The 21,718-nt window shown below is 43.4% G+C and overlaps 1 protein-coding gene across 1 annotated transcript; it reads left to right on the forward strand.

Moving 5' to 3' along the window:
• The first annotated feature begins 1,085 nt into the window (after positions 1 to 1,085).
• TRIM4 (tripartite motif containing 4) lies at positions 1,086 to 21,504 on the forward strand. The gene is made up of 6 exons (XM_079944702.1): positions 1,086 to 1,855; positions 8,498 to 8,593; positions 9,285 to 9,515; positions 10,507 to 10,529; positions 10,796 to 10,893; positions 17,467 to 21,504. Exons 1-6 carry the CDS (start codon positions 1,463 to 1,465, stop codon positions 18,051 to 18,053), a joined length of 1,428 nt encoding a protein of 475 aa, XP_079800828.1. The 5' UTR covers positions 1,086 to 1,462; the 3' UTR covers positions 18,054 to 21,504.
• The last annotated feature ends 214 nt before the right edge of the window (positions 21,505 to 21,718 follow it).

The raw sequence follows: 21,718 nt of genomic DNA on the forward strand, positions 1-21,718 counted from the left end.
TCCATTGACGAGGAACAGATAATTCCCTGAAACAGGCAAGCACACTGCTTGTTGAAAACCTCAATGGATGTGCCTTGGGATAGCAAAACGGTTGCCGTCTTCAAGTTGGGTACCAAAAAGCAATGCATCTGTGCTTCTGAATCTTAACTTAAAACACCTGATTTCCTTCCCACCACTCTCCCGGTGCTATAAGTTTTTTCACAATGTCCTCAGAACAACTACAGCTTCAGCTCCACTCTCCAGGTACTGCTCTCACAACCTGGTGTTGACCTTCTCAGGTAGGACGGTCAGGAACTGCTCCAGCACCAGCAGATACAGGATCTGCTCCTTCCCAGCATATAGGATGACAGCCGCTCATAGCAGATCACCCAGAGCTGGCTTAGAGCATCCTTTAGCCGACAGTCCTCCTCCGCACTGAATCACCTAAAATACTGGTGGGAAGTCTCAAACCTGGGGAAGACCATCTAACCCTAGATTCTTTCCCCTAACTTAATTATTAGACCCTCTATCTGCACTGGGTGAGTGAGGCCCCTGCTCTAAGAATGGGCTTCCTCTGCCTGGTGTGTCTCTTGTGCTGGGGAAGAAAGAGAGGGAAATCAGAGTGCAGAGTGATCAGACAGCTCCCCACTAGGTCGTGGGGCTAAACACTCCCTTCCCTGGTCGCCTCGTAGAAAACTGGCTCTCCAGTTCGCCTGAATCCTCGAACTCCAGGAGAGCTTGTAGGCTTCGAGTTGGTAGGCTTCGTGTGGGGAGTCAGAAATCCTGCCTTTCTAGACCTTGGGGTTGGAGGACAAGAACGGCTTCCTCTCCTGGAGAATGAGGCTGAAAGAAAAAGGAGAGGCTTCAAGAAGAGCCAGCCTATGGGGCACGGCGCCTCCTTAACCGCACTCCAGGCCCGGCTGCACAGATGCGCCTCGTTCTTCTGGCCCTTCTGGCGCTAGGCTGCTGCCCGCCTGGAACGCCCTTCTGGGCAGCAGCTCGCCTAGGACTCCAGAGCCTAAATCTTCCGGAGCGGACGGCGAACATTGACCTCACCCCGCAAACCTGAAGGCCAGACGCAGTTAATGAGCACCCGACCGTTTTGCTTCACCAGCAGCTGCTGCAGCTGCGCAGTCGTCGCATTCCGGCGCGTCCCCCGAACTACGGACTCCTCGAGGCCTCTCTAGGCTTCTTGGGGGACTTCCGCATCTCTACTGTTCGTCCAGTTGCAGCCCGCAGTCCCGTCACGCCTAGCGCGCAGCCCTCGCGAGGAAACCCGGAGGTTCGCGGGGCTGGCGGCCTCAGTACGCGTGGGAAAGGGCCGCCGCCCGGGGGTTGCGCGGGCCCGCTGGGTGCCGAACCTCGGAAGAGGCTGCACTTTTCCCTCCCGCTGGAGGCGGTGGCCGCGGGTCCAAAGGCCACCACCCGCAGCCTGCAGACCTCTCATCCAACCACGACTCCGGCTCTGGGGCCGAGGAGCAGCATGGAGGCCGAGGACTTCCAGGAGGAGCTGATCTGCTCCATCTGCCTGGACTATTTCGAGGACCCGGTGTCCATCGAGTGCGGCCACAACTTCTGCCGCGGCTGCCTGCGCCGCAGCTGGGCGCAGAGCGGCAGCCCGGTTCCCTGCCCCGAGTGCCGGCAACCGTCGGCGCCCGCTGCGATGCGGCCCAACTGGGCCCTGGCCAGGCTGACGGAGAGGATGCGGCGCCGGCGCCTGGGCCCCGCGCCCCACGGCCTATGCGACCGCCATTGGGAGCCGCTGCGGCTCTTCTGCGAGGACGATCAGCGGCTCGTGTGCTTGGTGTGCAGGGAGTCCCAGGAGCACCAGGCCCACACCATGGCCCCCGTCGACGAGGCCTTCGCGAGCTACCGGGTGAGCCGGCCCTTACGGGGCTGCCGGTATTGCCTGGGAACGTTTACTGTTCACGTTGGAAGCATGAACCCCCATCCTATCCCCACCAGGCTCAGAAAAGTTAAGCTACTCACGGATCTCAGAGCTGGAGTTAAAACTGGGATTGGGAGGGCCGGTGCAAGGCTCAGTCATCACCGCAGAATTTTCAAGGGACTGGCTTCCGGGAGCTTCTAGTTTAAGACGGTTATCCTGAGAGGTTATACACCAGTGCTGTCCAATAGAAACAAAAATACGAGCCACATATGTTATTAAAATTTTTTCTAGTGGTAAAAAGAAACAGGTGATGTTAATTTTAATAATTTATTTAACCCAATTATCAAAAATATCATTCAACATTGATTTTTTTTCTTAAAGCTCATTCTGTTTCCTCTTTATTGTGAAAATGAAACAAAATATAATCAGAAAATGGAGAACTCAGGTTCTTCTTACAGCTGTTCTCTGACTTGGATGGGCACAGATAGTGTGATTTCACATATACATTTTGGAGTATAGTTGCTTTACAATGTTGTGTTAGGTTTTGCTGTACAACAAAGTGAATCAGCTATACGGATACATCTGTCCCCTCTTTTTTGGATTTCTTTCCCATTTAGGTCACCACAGAGCACCGAGTAGAGTTCCCTGTGCTATACAGTAGGTTCTCATTAGTTATCTATTTTATACATAGTAGTGTACATATGTCATTTCCAATCTCTCAGTTCATCCCACCCCCCTTCCCCTCTTGGTATCCATACGTTTGTTCTCTACGTCTGTGCCTCTATTTCTGCTTCGAAAATAAGTTCATCTATACTATTTTTCTAGATTCCACATATATGCAATAATATACAATACTTATTTTTTTCTTTCTGACTTACTTCACTCTGTATGTCAGTCTCTAGGTCCATCCATGCCTCTGCAAATGGCACAATTTCGTTCCTTTTTATGGCTGAGTGATAGTCCATTGTACGTATGTACCACATCTTTGTCCGTTCCTCTGTTGATGGACATTTAGGTTGCTTCCATGCTCTGGCTGTTGTAAATAGTGCTGCAATGAACATTCAGTCAACATTGATTGATATAAAAAATTATCAATGAGATATTTTACCTTTTTTTTTTCATGATAGGTCTTTGAAATCTGTGTATTTCACATTTACACACATCAGTTCGGACTATCCACATTTCAGGAGCTCACATGGCTAATGGGTGCTGTATTGGACAGTACGGGTTTATACCTACAGATGTCATAGACAACTAATGATTTGGGGAAAACCTGGCTTGTAGGGATGAGTCTGGGTTTTACTAGCTTCCTTCATCAATTGGGAAAATCACTTAATGTTTGAATTTGGAGATTATCTGTTCTGCCTTATCTTATGGGTTAAGAAGCTTCAGTCAAATAAATCGGTTTATCATATTCTGGTCCAGCCACACTGGCCTTCTTGCTTTTGTTTCAAGCCTGTTCACTCTCTACTCATACCTTCCATCCTTTAGATCCTTTTAGACTTTAGCTTGAAGACCTTCCTTGATCATCCTTTCCAGAGTAGCCCCACCCCCTTCCATTACTGACGGTGTCACTCCGGTGGTCTCCATCTGAATTGGTATCTAGTAAGTACTTGTTGAAAACATGAATTTAATGATACAAGTTAAAGTGTACTGTAAACTGTGAAATGCTGTACAGTTTTATCAGCTGATTACAAACAGGAAACAGATGCAAAGTTAGACTAGGAAGCGTACATTTGTTTTTTTATTCAGTAACCTTTATCGGTGCTTCCTGTATGCTAGTCATTGTTCTAGAATCTGGACGTAAATTGATGAGAAAGACATGGGCCTTGTCTTGTATAGGGCATAAGCATGTAGTCCTGTAATTTCAGTGTGTGTGAGTTATTGACGTTTGTACCAACACACAGAAGGTCTGAGGTTAGAGTGATCAGACAGGAGTGAGGATCGCCTTCACAGAGGAGTGGAACATGAGTCCACTCTTGACGGATGAGTACAGCAAGATAGGGGAGAGGATGTTCAGGCCAAGGGAACAGCATATTCAGTAGTGTGGCAACGTGGAATAGCATGTGATAAATAAGAAGACCAGAGGTCGCTCTGTGCTTCAGGAGGGTAGCACATGGCAGGGAGGATGGTGGGAGTTGAGGCTGAAGACAGAGGCAGGGTTCATGTTGTGGGGGATCTTGTTGACCATACTGAGAAGACTGAGCTTTCTCTTCCAGGGAATGGGGATCATTGAAGGATTTTAAGGCAGGAGATGACATGATCAGTTCTTTTGTTTTAGAAAGTTCATTGTGGCATCCACGGGGATGAATGGAGAAGACCAATTGGGCTGCTGTTGCACTACTTCAAGCAAGAGGTAGTAAGGGCCTGAATTAGTGCAGGGCAGGGGTGATGGAGAAGAGGAGGGCATGGAGTTATGATGAGCTGGAGCTGAATGACATTGTGACTAATGGGAACTGATGGGTCGGGGAGAGAGAGGAGTCTAGGACGGCAGTCTGGGTATCTGGTGCTTATTTGGGACATGTTGAGAGTAAAGTAACTGTGACAGGAAGTCCAAGGAAGAGGGACAAGAGGCAGGGGGCATAGGAAGCTAGAAACACAGTATTTTAGATTAGAATCATCAGCCTACCCTTGAAGTATTAGAAGAAGTAAGCTGATTAGATTTTCCGGGAGGGACCACATAAAAGGTAAAAAAAAAGAGGGGCATGAAGAGAAGCTTGGGAAACACCAATGCTTAGTAGCCAGCAAAAGAGATTGAAAGGACCCATCAGAGAAATGGAAGAGAAAATATATGGGACTTCCCTGGCGATCTAGTGGTTAAGACTCCGTGCTTCCACTGAAGGGGGCGTGGGTTCGATCTCTGGTCTGGGAACTAAGATCCCTCATGCTACACTGCACGGCCGAAAAAAAAAACTCAAAAGACCCCCCCAAAAAAATTTATGGGGGAGGGCTGAGGCAAGTGTAAGTGGTTAGGTATGAAAGGGGAAAATAACCCTTAAAGCTTCAACCTCTGGCAGTAATCATAATATTAATGGTAGCTATCAGGTGTTGATTACTTATGCATCACTGACAGTTCTAAGCATTTTTCGTATAGTAATTTTTAAATTTCCATAGCAGCCCTGTTGGATGGATTCTGTTTTCCCCATTTTGTAGATGAGGCAGCTGAGGCCCAGAGATGTGAGACCACTTACCCAAGGTCACAGAAGCTAGGAAGTGGCTAAGCTTGGACTGAGTTCCTCTAATTCCTATAGCCCATGTCACTTGTCACTCTGCTACAGCTAATCTAACTGAAGACTAATCGGAAGAGGTGGGATTTCAGGATTAAACAAAAACGGGCCAACAGGTAGGGAGTGGGTGAGAGTAACGCTGGGGAGGGTTGAATGTCATGAGGTTGACTGGCCAGGTGTTCCGGAGTCAGGTCATTAGGCACAATTGCCCGTTGTCTGTCTTTTTCTGCACCCTCCTCTGCTTCATCGCTGCTCAGTTTATCCATCTCCACACCACCCCAAGCTAGCTAGAAAAACATTAAGTTGCTCTTGGGTGGAGCAATTCTGTTTCCACCATCCTATTGCAAGCACATACTCAGGTGGCTGCACTGTGACTTAAAAGTTTGGAGTTCCCTAAATCCATGGAAAATATCCCCCATCCTATGCCCACACCTGAGCCCTGCAGACGGTGTGCTAGATGCTTTCTCTGAGGATCTGAGCCCCTGAGTACTGCATCCGGGAAACCTGCTTTGATGAATTCCTAGTCCACTCTGCTCACCCTCTTGGGCCCCACCAGTGGCTCAGGATACACCTGGAAGCACTTTTAAGCAATACTACCCCCAACCCCTGTGAGTGTTTGATTCAGTTGGTGGGGCCCTTGGCATCAGCATTGTTTAAAAATTCACTAGGTGATTCTAGTGTACAGATAGGATAGAGGACCATGGACCTACGTCTTAGTATCTTCACAGAGGGAATCTCAAAAAAATCTTTCAGAGCAGAAGTTGTCTTTAATGGAGTCATTGGTGGTCGGAGAGAAAAAGAGAACAGAGAAAGAGAATAGCGTCCTAAGCTTCAGGGAGCAAACTCTGCCTGGAAGAGGCTTCCAGGCACAGCTCTTCTTTCCCTCAAGCCAATGTTTAGTCTGTGACTCTGGGAGCTAATCCCTTCATTGCTATTAACTCATTTAACAGATACTCAGTATTTCTTGAACCACCTGTTTTGTGTCACTTGCTGTACTACAGTACCAGACTCAGCACTGGGCAGACAGTGGTGAAAAGACCATGGGGCTTACAGTCTGGCTGGGGTGGGGGGTGAGAGGCACACCACGGACAAGTAAATGACCGCAGATAATGATATGTGCTGTGAAAGAAAGATAGTGCTGTGCCAGAGAAGCGACACGGGCTTTAATAAGGGAACACGGTAGCCTCTGAGGAGATGACATTTCAGTTGAGACTTGATGGATGAGGAATCAGCCATCTGAGGAACTGTGGGAAGAACATCCCAGGCAGCGGATAGCAAATTCAAAGACCGTGAGGCTGGGAAGAGCAGGACCTGTCAGTGGAACTGAAAGACCTGTACACCTGGAGCATCACGAGCAAGGGGGAAAGCAGCACGAGCTGGGAGATGCAGACAAGAGGGGGGTTATGTTGGACCGCAAGGTGTTTGAATTTTCTTAGTGATGCGGGAAACCAATGGAGAATCTTAAGCAGGGGACTGACATGATCTGACTGGTCTTTAGAAGATTATGCTGGCTTCTCTGTGGACGCTGGATAAGAGAAGGACAAGATTGGAAGTAGGGAGCCCAGTCATGAGGTTATTGTAGTTGTGTAGACAGGAGGTGGCTTGAACTAGGAGGTGACTGGGGACGGCAGATAGGCAGATTTGATATGTATTTTGGAGGTAGACCTCCCTGCTTGGATTGGATACAGAGGTTACAGTGACTGAAATTCACAGAACCTAAGTGCTGGGATGGTGTTTAAGAAAAGACCATCTAGTCTAGTTGTCTTCATCTTCTAGGTAAGGCAGCTGTGGCCCAGAAAATGTGTGTGGCTGACTTGACCACAGATCCGTGGCTAGTTTGTGAAGGTCTAGACTGAAACTCAGACCTGATTTGAAGTTTCATGTCGTTTGAACTACATGATCACAAGTCAGCAAATGTCTTCATGGTACAAATGTCTGCTCTTTTATTATAGTTTTATATACACACAATTGTCTGATGTTAAATGAAGAGAGTGATTTTTAAACTTTGGTACGTCTACCCAGCTTTGAAATGCTTGTGTTGCCGTCCTGCCACTTCGTGGCAGTCTCTGTTATTGCAGGGAAGAAGTTTTCTACTCCCAGAACGTTACCAAGTTTACTCAGGGGACCACTATAAGAGCCCAACTGTGGCAAGATACAAAAAAGCTTAGGTAATGAAACAGGAAAATTCATACATACTAAAAATTGTTAAGGGCTTTTAAAAACTGAAAAGTTCTATTTCAAATATATTTGAAAGCTTAAAGAAAAATCTTCGTCACATTCAAAGGGGCTATTTATCTCATGACAGCCTTCACACGTACATCAGATTTGACAGTGATTTGTGCGTGTCTCTAACCTGTCTGCCTCTGTCTCTAAGGTCATCCCTGAGATTCTGCTGTTAGGTGCTTCCCCTCTGCAGCCCACTGTGTTCCTTCTGATCGACTCAATTTTTTTAATAGCTTATTTGTTTTTTTCTAATTATAAAGAGAATATGTGCCTCTTGTAGAAATTCAAACAAAACAGATTTATAAAATTTCTAGTCCTCCCCCTCCAACTTTCAAGCCATTCCTATTCCCCAGAGATAAGCAGTGTTAATAATACTTAGGTATATACCCTTCCGGATTTTCCCTCTGTTCAGATACAAACGCACACACTTGCACAGACACATGTATATTTGTTCTTTTCAAAACGGAATTATATAGAGAGCTACCTGAAATTGATGTAGAGTATCAATATACCATAATTTAATGATTTCACATTGATGGGTAGTGAATAATGCTGCAGTTAACATTCCTATACATATTATTTTTGCTAGTGTTTTTTGTTGGATATTATTAGAAATAGGATTATGCATATTTTAAATTTCGTTAAATCCTTCCAGTTGCTCTTCAAAAAGATGGGACCTTTACTCTCCTACTATTATGGTGCCAGAGGCCTTTTCCCTTGCCAGGACTAGGCATTTATTAATCTTCTAACAATTTTAAATTTTTGTCTATTTAATAGGCATACTCTATATTGTATTATGATGATTTTAGAACAGAATAATTCTTTTTTTTTTTTTTTTTTTTTGCGGTATGCGGGCCTCTCACTGTTGTGGCCTCTCCCGTTGTGGAGCACAGGCTCTGGACGCGCAGGCTCAGCGGCCATGGCTTACGGGCCCAGCCGCTCCGCGGCATGTGGGATCTTCCCGGACCGGGGCACGAACCCGTGTCCCCTGCATCGGCAGGCGGACTCTCAACAACAGCGCCACCAGGGAAGCCCCAGAATAATTCTTATGCATTAGCCTGTAGTCATCTTCAGCATTTTCTCAATCTCATCCCCTGTTTGAATTAGGTGACTTTTAGCTCTTGAACAAGGAAGATGCTGGGAGAGATGATTTCTTACTTATGCATGTTTCTGCTGACAGGAAAAACTTCTGAAGACTCAACATAGTCTGACAGCCAAGATGAATAAAGCCATGCATTTACAGGACATGGAAGTGAAGAATGCTGCAGAGTGGAAGGTAAGAGCAAAAGTTGGTTGGGTATTTCTTGCCCTTGAGTCCTTTCAGTCTGAGGCCGCTCAAGGGCATTCGCTGGGAAGAGCTTGTGGATCTCACCAGTTGTTAGGCCCCTTTCACATAAGGTGATAGAACAGGAAGAATCTACCTCTACTGACCTGTGTCTTTGGGCAACATGAGTTCTACACACTTCATCCTCATATCTCAAGGGTAGTGTTCCTTTCTTTCCTGCTTTCTCCCTAGGTTGGCTTCCTACATTGGAGTTGATTTGGGTCTGTGGCACTGTGGAAAGCAAATGGACTTTGCTTCCAGAGATGCTAGTCTAGTTGGGAGGCATGATGTGGGCGCACATGTGCACATCTAAGATTTAACTAAATGGTAGGTGATCTGAGGGCTAAATTAAATAATAGATGTGCAAGTGCATTTTAGTTTAAAAAGTGTACAAACAAGGCATTGCTATCATAGCAGAGACTCAGATGTTACAAAGAATGAACTAATACTATATAGACTAGTACAAAGATATGAAGTAGGTGTAAAGAAAGGAGTAGGGGAAATTTGTAGGGGCTGGGCAGGAACTTTTCTGGAGGAGGTGATTTGGATGGAAGGATCATGGGTTGTTAGGGAGTCATGTGCAAGGAATTTAGGAGGAAGGACCAGGCAGAACAAGGACTGAGCTAGTCCCCTGTGGCTATAGGAGAAGATGAAGAATAAGCGAACGAGAGTCAGTGCGGAGTTTGCAAAGCTGCACGTCTTCCTGGCTGAAGAAGAGCAATTGTTTCTTAAGAGACTGAGCCAAGAAGAAGAAGAGACAAAGAAGAAACAGAATGAGAACACATTAAGGCTCAATCAAATGATCACTTCCATGAAGAAGCTCATCTTCGAGGTGGGGGAGAAGAGCCAGAGCTCCACCCTGGAGCTGCTCCAGGTGAGACCGGCAGGGAAGGGCGTAGTCTTTGTCTTTACAGAGTTGTTATTTAACATCCGTAACTGAACTCCCTCTTGCCTTTAGAACTGAATGTCCTTCCTGGTGAGTGGGTTTAGTAGAAGACGTGTTTTCTCTGTGTTGCTGTTGTGTTATTATTTTTATTATACAATTAAAGAGTCAAAAATTCATCTTTCAAAGGAAATTAATGTGAAATTTAGGCCTGATGAGCTCAGGTAATATGAGATACTTAGATTCCAAGAACTGTCTAGAACTTTTACAATTTGACTGAGCAGTGAAGTTCCAATTTCATTTCTAAAGATATACTATAGCAGAATCTTTGAAATAACACATTTCTTTTGTATATGGATTCTTTCATTTAGTGTAATGATTCTGAGGTTCATTCATGTTGTAGCATATATTAGTATTGTATTTGCATCCCTTTTTTAAATTCCAGAATAGTATTCCATTGTAGAATATGCCACATTTTTATATCTGTTCACCAGTTGATGGACATTTGGGTTGTTACCACCTTTTGGTTATTAGGAAGGATGCTGCTTTAACATTTGTCTGTCATTCTTTGTGTGGACATATGTTTTCATTTCTCTCTGTGCTAGGCTGTATGCTATATTTATATTCAACTTTTAAAGAAACTGCCTTTTCCCATTTTATATTCCCACCACATCCTCACTAACATTTGTCTGTGATTGAAAGAGTGTAGACGGAGAAGTAAGCAAAAAGCCAGGAGAGAGTTAATGTCATAGTGCCAAAGGAGAAAGAGGAGGGCTTCAAGGAAAGGATTGGTCAACATTGTGAAATAGTTCAGAGGGGTCACATGAAACAAAGACTACATTGTGTTAATGCATTGGGTTTGACAGCATGAGAGCATATGTGACGTTAATAAAAGCAACTGACAGAAAAATACCTGCTCACAAAGTTGAGTAACAGATCTCTAGGGGAAGGTACATAACTTATTTCTTTCTTCTCTTCACAGAATCCAAAAGATGTGTTGACCAGGTACAAAATCTTGCCTTCTTATGGGGGCTTGAGGAGAATGGTAAAGATACAGGCCAAGCAGAGGGGAAATGAGGCCTGGGCTCCATAGATCAGTGTGGACGTTGACGTGAGGGGGTTGTCGGGGAGGAGTTCCACTGTTCACTTTTGCCAGGAGGAGTGGGAGAGAAGTAGTCTGAGCTTTGGGATTTGAACCTTCAGTTGGGAGTTGGGGGTCTTGGGTGTCCTAGTTGTCTCCTAAGCAGAGCAGCCTTCTGCACTTCTCTTAGGTGTGAGAACCAGGATGTGAACTATTCCTTTGAAGTTCTAAAGGTGAAGACTGTGTGCCGGCTACCAATGATGAAGGAAATGCTGAAGCGATTTCAAGGTGAGCAGAATTTCTGGGAGTTGGAGCTCAGAGAATGAACGAGAGAAGTCTGGAAAGGAAAGAGAAAACAGAGCATGCAGCTGACAGGAGGGCCAGGAAAATGGTAATAAGTACTTAGGAATAAATGGATATATGCTTCATTCAAGAAACATCCATTTAACACATACTGTGTGTTATAAGGTACTTGTGATACAAAAAGAAAAAGACCTATTTGCTTACAAATTGGAGAGACAGACACGTATCACTTTACTGTAATACAGTGGGATCCAGTGTTTATCAGTGGTGTGAATAAAATACTGCAAAACTACAGAGGAAGACCTCTGTTGGGGGTGAAGTGGGAAAGTTTTCACAGCAGAGGTGATGACAGTTGTTTGGGAATTTGAAGGATGAGTATCAGTTTGCCAAGTGGAAAATGAGGGAATCCTGTTCCAGGCAGAGGCGGCAGCATGGGCTAAGGTGTGGAGAAAATGGAGGAGAGGGTATCTGATGTGACTCAACCATAAGGTGCGTATGGGGAAAGGCAGGAACTGAGTTTGAGAAGATGAGTGTAGGAAAGACTGAAGATAAACTTATTAGATCTCCAGGGAAGTACCAAGGCATGTACGTGATGTAAAGGTATGCACTCAATTCTCATGCGCATGTACCTGAGTAAGCATCATGTTGTGGATGTCTACTTCCAGCTAAAATGCAGCGACAGGGCCTGGATTTACTCCTGGAACTTAGTTGACCAAAAAAAACCCAAAACAAACCCAAAACAGACAATACATAAAGCAGCAGTTTTTAAAACACTGGACCTCAGGCAGTGAAGGCCAGTGATCCATGGGAAATGTGAAACAAATGAGGTGCGCTCTATGATGGCCCCAGCCTACAGCCTTGAGAGAGTTTCCAGCCCACCTCAGAGAGGGTAACAGCGGTGGAGCCAGGTGGACTTCCTGAGTTGAGGAGTGGAGCTGAGAGTCCAGGGAGAACAAAGCACTGAGCGTTTACAGAGCACTGGACAGAGTACTGGAGAGGAGAGAGCTGGACAGAGAGAGAACCCAGGTGATCTACAGAGACACGCCGTGAACATTCAGCAGAATGCTGATCAGTACATGCTTGTGAAGAACTAACCGAGTTTGAGGAAGGAAATTTCCAAAATGAGTAGAAGAAACAGTTCCTGGTGCTCACACAGGGCCAGGAACAATGCCTGTTCCTACCAGCCTCTGGAAAACTCTTAATTTGTGGGGTACTGGGTAGAGTACTCAGGAAAATCTTGCCTCATTAGTGGGGAATAATTAACCCTACACTGAGCACTGCTTTGGACCCACTTTACAAATCATGAAATAAGACCCAAAAGGATGAAATTATTTCCAAGTAACTGCATCCCAGAACAAAGCTCAACAAGATGGATAGGAATTTAAAAAATGAGTACCCAACAATGTAAGACCACAATGCCTGGCATCCAATCAAAGTTTACTAGGCAGGCAAAAAGATAGGAAAACATGACCCATGATGAGGAGAATAATCAATTGAAACTGATCCAGGATTTACCTTGACGCTAGAATAAGCATAGAAGAACATTAATACAGTTATTGTAGCTATTTTGTAAAGAGGCATATGGGGACATGGAAGATATAAAAAAATCTCAGACAAACTTCTAGAGATGAAAACTACTGTAACTGAGATGAAGAACAAGCTGGTTGGGGTTAATGGGTCATTGCAGAAGAAAAGCTTAGTGAGCTTGAAAAGATAGAGCAGTGGAAACTATGCAGAATGAAACACAGAGAAAAAAACTTAAAAAATGAAAATAGCATCAGTGAGCTGTGGGTCATTTTCATGCAGCCTTGTGTCTGGTCACTGGTACCCCTCAGGGAGAGGAGTGGGATGGGGATTAGACAGAAAAAACATTTGAAGAAATAATGACCAACAACTTCCCAAAGTTGATGGAAACTATAAGTACACAGATCCAAGAAACTCAGCAAATCCTAAGCATGATGAAAACTACACCAAAACCAGTGATAAAGAGAAAATTTTAAATGCAGCAAGTTGAAAAGAACATGTTACAGTGGAACAAAGATAAAGATGACATCACATTACTCATTGAAAGCAATGCAAGTGAACAAAATCTTTAAAGGAATGAAAGAAAATAACTGTTAACCCAGACTTTTATTCCTGGCAAAAATACCCTTCAAAAACAAAGTGAAACAAAGATGTTTGCTGACATCCAAAACCAGAAAGAGTTTATCAGACCAACACTGCAAGAAATGTTAGAGGAAGTCCTTTAAGCAGAAGGAAAATGATACCAGATGGAAGTCAGATCTACACAAAGGAGTAAAACATTTTCTGAAATGGTAATGACATAAAGAAATATGTACTTCTGTCATTACTTAAATCTCATTAAAAGGTAATAGGGATGGCTAATTTATGTGTTAATTTGACTGGGGCACAAGGTGCCCAGATATTTGGTCAAACATTATTTCAGGTGTTGTTGTGACAGTAAGAGTGTTTTGGGATGAGATTAATATTTAAATCAGGAAACTTGGGCTTCCCCGGTGGCACAGTGGTTGAGAGTCCTCCTGCTGATGCAGGGGACACGGGTTCGTGCCCCGGTCTGGGAGGATCCCACATGCCGTGGAGCGGCTGGGCCCGTGAGCCATGGCCGCTGAGCCTGCACGTCCAGAGCCTGTCCTCCGCAACGGGAGAGGCCACAACAGTGAGAGGCCCACGTACTGCAAAAAAAAAAAACCCCAGGAAACTTGAGTAAAGCAGATTGCTCTCCATAATGCTGGTGGGCCTAATCTAATCAGTTGCAGTCCTGAATAGAACAAAAGGCTGACTTTTCACCCTGAACAAGAGGGAATTCTACAGCAGACTGCCTTAGGACTCCATCTGCAGCTTTGGTTCTTCCTGCCTTGTGGCCTTTGAACTGGAACATCACTTTTCCCTGGGTTGTAAGCCTTCTGTCACACACAGTGGATTTGGACTTGCCAGTCACCATAATCACATGAAACAATTCCTTATAATCTCTTTCTCTATACATGTACATCTTATTGGTTCTATTTCTCTGGAGAACCCTGACAAATACAGTAATTGACTGTTTAAACAGACAGAAAAGAACATATTATAGAGTTTATAACGTATTTACAAGTAAAATGCACAAAAATAATAGCGTGAACGTTGGGAGGGGAGAAATAGAAGTATACCATTACATAGTTCTTTGTTTTAAAGTATTTGTTTATTTGGCTGTGTCGGCTCTTAGTGCGGTGTGCAGGCGCTTCATTGAGGCGAGCGGGCTTCTCTCTAGTTGTGGTGCGTGGGCTCTAGAGCACGTGGGCTCAGTAGTTGCAGTGCACGGGCTTAGTTGCCCTGTGGCATGTGGGATCTTAGTTCCCCGACCAGGGATCGAACCCATGTTCCCTGCATTGGAAGGTGGATTCTTAACCACTGGACCACCAGGTAAGTCCGTATTATACAATTCTTATATGTGAAGTGGTATAATATGTCTTGAAGGTAGGCTGTTAAGTTAAAGGTATATATTATAAACCTTATGGCAATCACTAAGATAAAAGAGTTGTAACTAATAAATCAACAAAGGAGATGAAGTGGAATCATAAGAATACTTGGTTAATCAGAAAGAAGGCAAAAAAGAGGAAAAAAGAATAGGACAAATAGAAAACATAACAAGATGATAGACACAAACCTAATCATATTAATAATCATATTAAGTATAAATGGTCCTAATCAGAAGGGAGAGACTGGTTGGATTGGATAAAAAAAAGCAAGACCCAACTATATGCTGCAAGGAACGCACATTAAATATAAAGACCCATATATGTTAAAAGTAAAACAATGGAAAAAGCTATACCATGCTAACGTTAGTCAAAGGAAATCTGGAATGGTTATATTAATATCAAGAAGATTTCAGAGCAAGGACTATTACCAGAGATAAAGTCAAGTGCTAACGATTAAGGAGTCATTTTATCAGGAGGACATAACAGTTCTAAACATTTATACACCTAATAACAGAGGTTCAAAATATATTAAGCAAAAATTAATAGAGCTGCCAGGAGAAACAGGCAAATCCACAATTATAGCTGGAATTTTCAGTACCTTTTAAAAATAATTTTTAGAACAAGTCGGCAGAAAATCAGTAAGGATATAGTAGACTGAATAACACTATGAATTTGAATAGCAGTGTCAACCAACTTGACCACCCTGTTATTTACAGAATACTGCCCCAAACAAAAACAGAGTACATATTCTTTTTGACTGTACATGGAACATTTTCTAAGGTAGAACAGGGTGGGCCATGAGACATATCTCAGTATTCAAAAGGATTCAAGCCATACAAAGTGTGTTCTCTGACCCCAATGCATTTGAGTTGGAAATCAGTTAAAAAAAAAAAATCCTTGGAAGTTCCCCAAATGTTAGGAAACTAAATGACACACTTCTCAATAACCCGTGAATTAAAGGTGAAATCAAAAGGGAAGTAGAGAGTGTTGATACTTTGAACTGAATGAAAAGGAAAACACAACATTTCAGAATTTGTGGGATACAGCTAAAGCGACACAGGGAAATGTATAGCACTAATCACCTATCTTATAAAAGAAGAAAGTTCTTAAATCAGTGACATCTGTATCTACCTTAAGACACTAGAAAAAGAAGAGCAAATAAAGCCCCCCAAAACGGAAGAATGGAAATAATAAAAATCAGAGCATAAATCATTGGAATAGAATACAGAAAACAAAAGAAATGTTAGTGGAACCAAAAGCTCTTTCTTTGAGAATATCAATTTTATTGAGATACTTTAAGCAGAATGACCAGCTACATCACTAGTATTAAGAATGAGAGAGGCATCATCACTACAAATTCCGTAGATATTAAAAGGATAATAAGGGAATATTACAACTTTATGCTGATATGTCAGACAACATAGATGAAATGGACAAAGTCCTTAAAAGACTCAAATGACTAAAGCTGACTCGAGAAAATATAGATAACTGGAATAACCTTATTTCTATTAAAGAAATTCGTGTTAGAAACCTTTCCAAATGGCTTCACTGGTGATTTCACCAAACATTTAAAAAATATTTATTCTACGTAAACTCTTAACAAAAAATTGAAGAGACTATTCCCAGTTTGTTCTATGAGGCCTGCATTACCATGATAGTAAAATCAGACAAAGACATTATAAGAGAAGAGAACAATAGATCAGTGTCCCTCATGAACATAGAAAAATTCTAAAGAAAATTTTAGCAAATTGAATTCAACAATGTATAATACATCACAACCAAATGGGGTTTATTGTAGAAAAGCAGGTTTGGTTTAACATTTGAAAGTCAATATAATTCACGACGTTAGCAAATTAAAAAAAGGAAAACTATTTGATCACCTAGTAGTTGCAGAAAAAGTCCTTGTCAAAATCTAACATTCAGGACTTGAGGACACGGGGAGGGGGAAGGGTAAGCTGGGATGAAGTGAGGGAGTGGCATGGACATATATACTCTACCAAACGTAAAATAGATAGCTAGTGGGAAGCAGCCGCATAGCACAGGGAGATCAGCTCAGTGCTTTGTGACCACCTAGAGGGGTGGGAGGGAGACGCAAGAGGGAGGGGATATGGGGATATATGTATATGTATAGCTGATTCACTTTGTTATACAGCAGCAACTAACACAACATTGTAAAGCAATTATACTCCAATGATGAAGCTAAATAAAAAAAAAATCTAACATTCATTTCTGATTAAAAAAACAAAAGAAAACACAACTCTCAGCAAACTAAGGAGACATGGAGAGTCTGGGAGGGAAGAGAAGCTGGAGACAGGCCAGGGAGGAAGTTATAGACACAGTTACAGTGAAAGATGCAGAAGGTCCGAGTGAAGACAATGGCGATGGGAAAGGAGAGGAAGAAAAGAACCTGAGTGATATTTCAGAGGTAGAATTGATAGGACTTGGTGATTAATTAGCCACCGAGGGTCAGAGGGAAAGAAGAATCAAATAACCTTAAGATTTCCAAGTGTGAGTGTTTGGGTGGAGCTAATATTATTAGACCTTAGAGAACATAGAAAACAAGAAGTCTGCATGTGAGGGAGGATTAGTCTCAAGAGTGGAAGGGGACTTGGGATGCTCTGAATTCGGTTTTGAGTTACCTGCTGGAGGCTTGCAGAGATGCCCAGTGAACAGCTGGAATCAGTAAAGAGATACCTTGTTAATGATGATATCTGTGTGTTCCTGTACAAAGAACCAGCCAGTCGACAGCTTTGGTTCTGGTCCTGATTCAACAAGGCAGTATTTGTTACTGTTTCTCCAAATTTTATGCTGGTGAAGACTTGGGGCCATGAAATAATGGGCTCCCCATTTTCTAGATCATAGTCTTTGAAAGCAGAAGGGGAATGAAGATTTCAGGTTACTAACACACACTATGGCCTGTTAGTCCCAGCTGACGGTCAGTTGAAGGACAATGAGTCGTCTTATCCCTAACAGTATGTGATAGGAGAAGGATGGCACTGAAGCTGGAACAGACGGGTGTTTCTGGAGGAGGGTTGGTGGTAAGCTCTTGCATTACTGATCTCAGCTCTCATTTTCTCTGCAGTGGCTGTAAATCTAGCTGAGGACACTGCTTATCCCAAACTTGTCTTCTCCCAGGAAGGGAGATATGTGAAAAATGGAGAATCAGCCAGTTCTTGGCCACTGTTTTCTACTGCGTGGAGCTACTTTACTGGATGGAGGAATCCTCAGAGGACCACAGACTTTGTGGAGAGATTTCAGCACTTACCCTGCGTTTTGGGAAAAAACGTTTTCACTTCAGGGAAACATTACTGGGAAGTTGAGCACCAAGGTAGCCTGGAGGTTGCTGTGGGGTTGTGTCGGGAGGACATCATGGGGATTACTGGTGGTTCAGCAATGTCCCCCCGCATGGGAATCTGGGCTCTTTGTTGGAGTTCTGCTGGCTATTGGCCCCTGACAGACATCTCTGTGAGGCCTACCAAGCTAGAGCCAGCTCTTCACCGGGTGGGAGTTTTCCTAGATCACAGGGCTGGGGAAATCTCATTCTACAGTGCTGCGGATGGAGAACACCTGTACACTTTTTCCTGTCCTTCCATCTCACGTCTCCGGCCGTTTTTTTGGTTGAGTCCATTAGCATCTTTAGTCATCCCACCAGCAACTGGCGGGAAATGAGGCTGTTCTTCTCCTGCCCAAGAATCTTTGCCGTGTGCCCCAGCCCAGGGACATACATCCCTTGGCCCTCATCTTTGACTTCATATATAAATCCATCCTGGGTGGTCCCTCAATTCTGTCCATTCAGATTCCAACTTCACATTTTGTTCAGCCCCCCTGGACATCATGTGCGTAGACAGATGTGGGAGACCCTGCTGGGTATCTCTCCAGTAGCCACTTGGCCCACTTTCTCTCCTTCTCCTCTGGTTCTTCCTAAATGCACTGCTCAGGATGTGCCCTCCACATGCCTCAGGGAGACACAGGCCCATAGGAGGGGCTTCAGGCCAGCGAGGCGGGGTGAGAAATTCTCCAAGGTGCCTCTGAGGAAAGTTTTTTAGCTTTTTAGAAAGAGATGTTTGGGAAGACACAGCCCCTCTCCTGATGTTAGTAGGTATACTGGAACTGAGAGGAGCACAGTAACCGTGGAAAAAGGAGGAGAAATGTGGTCTTTGTTGGCATCATGAAATGGTCGGAATTTCCCTAATCATGAATTTCTTGTTATATGAGATTATTGCTTCTTTATTGTATAAGGCAGTCTAGTTGCCTTCTGGTCACTTGCAGGCTGAAGTATATCCTAACCGGTGCTCTAGGCGCGTAGCTTGGACATCTCACAGTACAGGCCTGTCTCACTTTTCTTCCTGAAATTTGACCGCTTTATAGAATCCCTTTCTGTTTAGTCATGTAATTCCTCTTCTTTCCAGTAAGTACTGATATTCCTCACTTCTTGCATTGGAAAATTGAGGCAGTCTTCCCCTGCTCTGCCCGTGTTGTTACTCTTCACCTGACCGTGTCTCTGCCCTCAAGGGTTCATTATGCTCTCCATTCGTCAGAGTCGTGTACTGTGTGCACAAGGTTATTAACGTCATCCTGACAATGTTGGGAAACCCTTGTTAAGTATTTACACTGTGCTAGCCTCTTCACATAATGCTCCCACGTGACTCTTGCAACAGAGATGGAAATGAGATGGAAATTAAAATCCTGTCTTTACAAAAGAAAAAACAAACCTTGAGATTAATTTGCTCAGTCCTGCCCAGCTGTCAAATGGGCATGTTGGGATTGAATCTAGATCTGAGAGGAAAGTCCTGGTCTTTGCTACTCTACGTTCACCTTACGCTCACCTACACGAGCACTTACTGAATGCTGATTGTGGTCTCCAACGCCTTTGTTTCAGGTGTTTATTTTGTTACATGTTTTTACCCTGTGTGAGTGTCCTCCTCTCTTCACCTTCCTGCGCTAGATTGTATGCACTCAGAGGTTTGTGACTGTTACTGGAGAGTTATTTGAAAAATAATGAATGTTTCTCTCTGGTTATAAAATCACGTACTTATTATAGAAACTTTGAAACATATAAAAAGCGTGAAGAAAATTAAAGTTATTGATAATCCCACCACCACTAACATTTTAATGTGTCTCCTCCCAGACTTGCAATAGGCTTTCTGGCAGCTTCTTACAAAACTTCCAGTACCCTCCCTAATCCCTCCTCCCCTTCCTGTGTCCCAGCCCATCCTGGCTTGTCTTCCTTTGCAGCTGGAGCAATCGCCCTCATTCAGTGATTTCTGCTGAGTTCTCCTTAACTCTCCAAGATCCTTGCTGTTATGAGTTGAATGAATTCTGTCCTCCAGAGAAAAAGATATGTTGAAGTCCTAGCTGTGAATGTGACCTTATCTGGAAATTAACATGAGGCCATTAGGGTGGGACCTAATCCAATATCACTAGTATCCTTAGAGGGAATTTTGTACACACACACATACACTTACATACACAGAAATGCCATGTGAGGACACAGAGGGAAGATGGCTATGGGAGAGGCTGGAGTTATGCTGTCACAAGCCAATGAATGCCTGGGGCTGCTAGATGCTGGAAAAGGCAAAGAAGAATCCTCCCCTAGAAGCTTCTGAGGGATCATGGCCCTGCAAACACCCTCATTTCAGACTTCTGGCCTCCAGAACTGTGAGACAGTAAATTTCTGTTGTTTTAAGCCACCCAGTTTGTGGAACTTAGGAATTTAACACACTTGCCCATCAGGACTTCCTTCAGTACTGTGAAATAATATTCATATTTTATGGCAAGACAAGAAAAATTTAAACATAAAAAAATTTTCTCTGCCCATTGGTCTGTGTCCCTGCACTGTGCATCGTGTGTCTGCATTATGCATCGACCAAACCTCCCCCATCAGCAGAAATACCTGCTCAACCATAAAGAGCAGCATTCTCCCAGCATCAACAGGACAGCTCCCTCGAAGATAACATTCCTTCTTGATAAGGGGTCACATGGTGCTTAGATCCGATGTAAACTGTCATTAATATGTCATTTGATGTACAGCCCGCATCTCAAAAAACTTGTATAACTGTGCCTTGACTTCTAACGGGTGGAACGGTTCTCAGAGCTTTCTCAGATACTCTTCCTGGATTATAATCCTCAAATTTGGCTCGAATAAAATTTTCCATTTCCTTCTTAGATCGATTAGTTTTTTGTCGACAATACCTACATTGTTAATTTCCAGTCCTTGGGAAACTCATTAGTACCTTTCCTCCACTCTTCTTTCTGGGCTGTTGAACCAGGTTGGTTGGTTCTGCTGCAAAGACTTGTTCTCTGACTTCGAGTAGGCTCTTTGGGCTGCTTGGTAAACAAGCTTGGTCTTAAATTCCTTTTTACATCTTCTGATGGCAGTGATTCCAGACCTTTTCCTCTTTTCTCAAAGAAAAGGCCTTTATAAGCCTCCCTTTATACTACTATAACGGAGGTAAAACTTTGCCTCTGCTTATCTGAGGTTTTCAGCTGGGACTCTAACGAAAAGAAAGATTAACAAGAAAAAGTTTAACACATGCAACACATCATGCAGGAGAAACATAAAATGAATACTAACTCAAAGCCTTGGCTTAGAATTCTGGCTTTCATAGTATCTTCGACAAAGAACAATAAAATTGTGGAGAGATGATAGGACAAAGGTAAGCAGTTTTAGTCTTGCAAGGGTGGCAGACTGTGTGAGGGTAACTCTATGTGTGGAAACAAACGGGTCAGTGTGTGTTTGCAGATTCTTCTGGCACTGCCTCTGGGCTGCGTCTGTCTCCGGTAAAAGAAGAATTTATATCCTGCCTTTAGGGTTTCTGGGTTTGCTGCCTCTTAATTGCCTTCAGCTCAAAATGATTTTTATGTCAAAGAGGCATATTTTGGGGTGACACATTCTGGTTTCCATCACTACTTATTATTGCAAAGAACTTGCATCTTTTACTGAGAAAAAATTTTTTCTCTTCTACCCATCTGATTAACAATTTTTTGCCTCTATTTTGGGTCTTGATATTGGACTGTCTCTCATCTCTTCAGGTATGGAATGGGACCCAGTTGTTGTATTGGTTAAAAATAAACTCTTCTGATGCTTCTGATGTACAAACAGGATTGAGAATAAATGTGTCCCAGTCAGTTTCCTATTTTACTTAGTTTCTCTGAGCCTTTACTCTGTTAGTGTGTTATATGACTCTTTCGGAGGGGTATTTATTCACCATTTCTTAAGTTCATTTCACCGCAGAAACTTTATTTTTTATTGACGTATAGTTGATTTACAGTGTTTTACAATGATTTACAATTTACAATGATTTACAATTTACTGCTGTACAGCAGTGATTCAT

This window comes from Stenella coeruleoalba (genome assembly GCF_951394435.1).
Source record: "Stenella coeruleoalba genome assembly, chromosome: 15".
In the NCBI taxonomy this organism is placed as follows: Eukaryota; Metazoa; Chordata; class Mammalia; order Artiodactyla; family Delphinidae; genus Stenella; species Stenella coeruleoalba.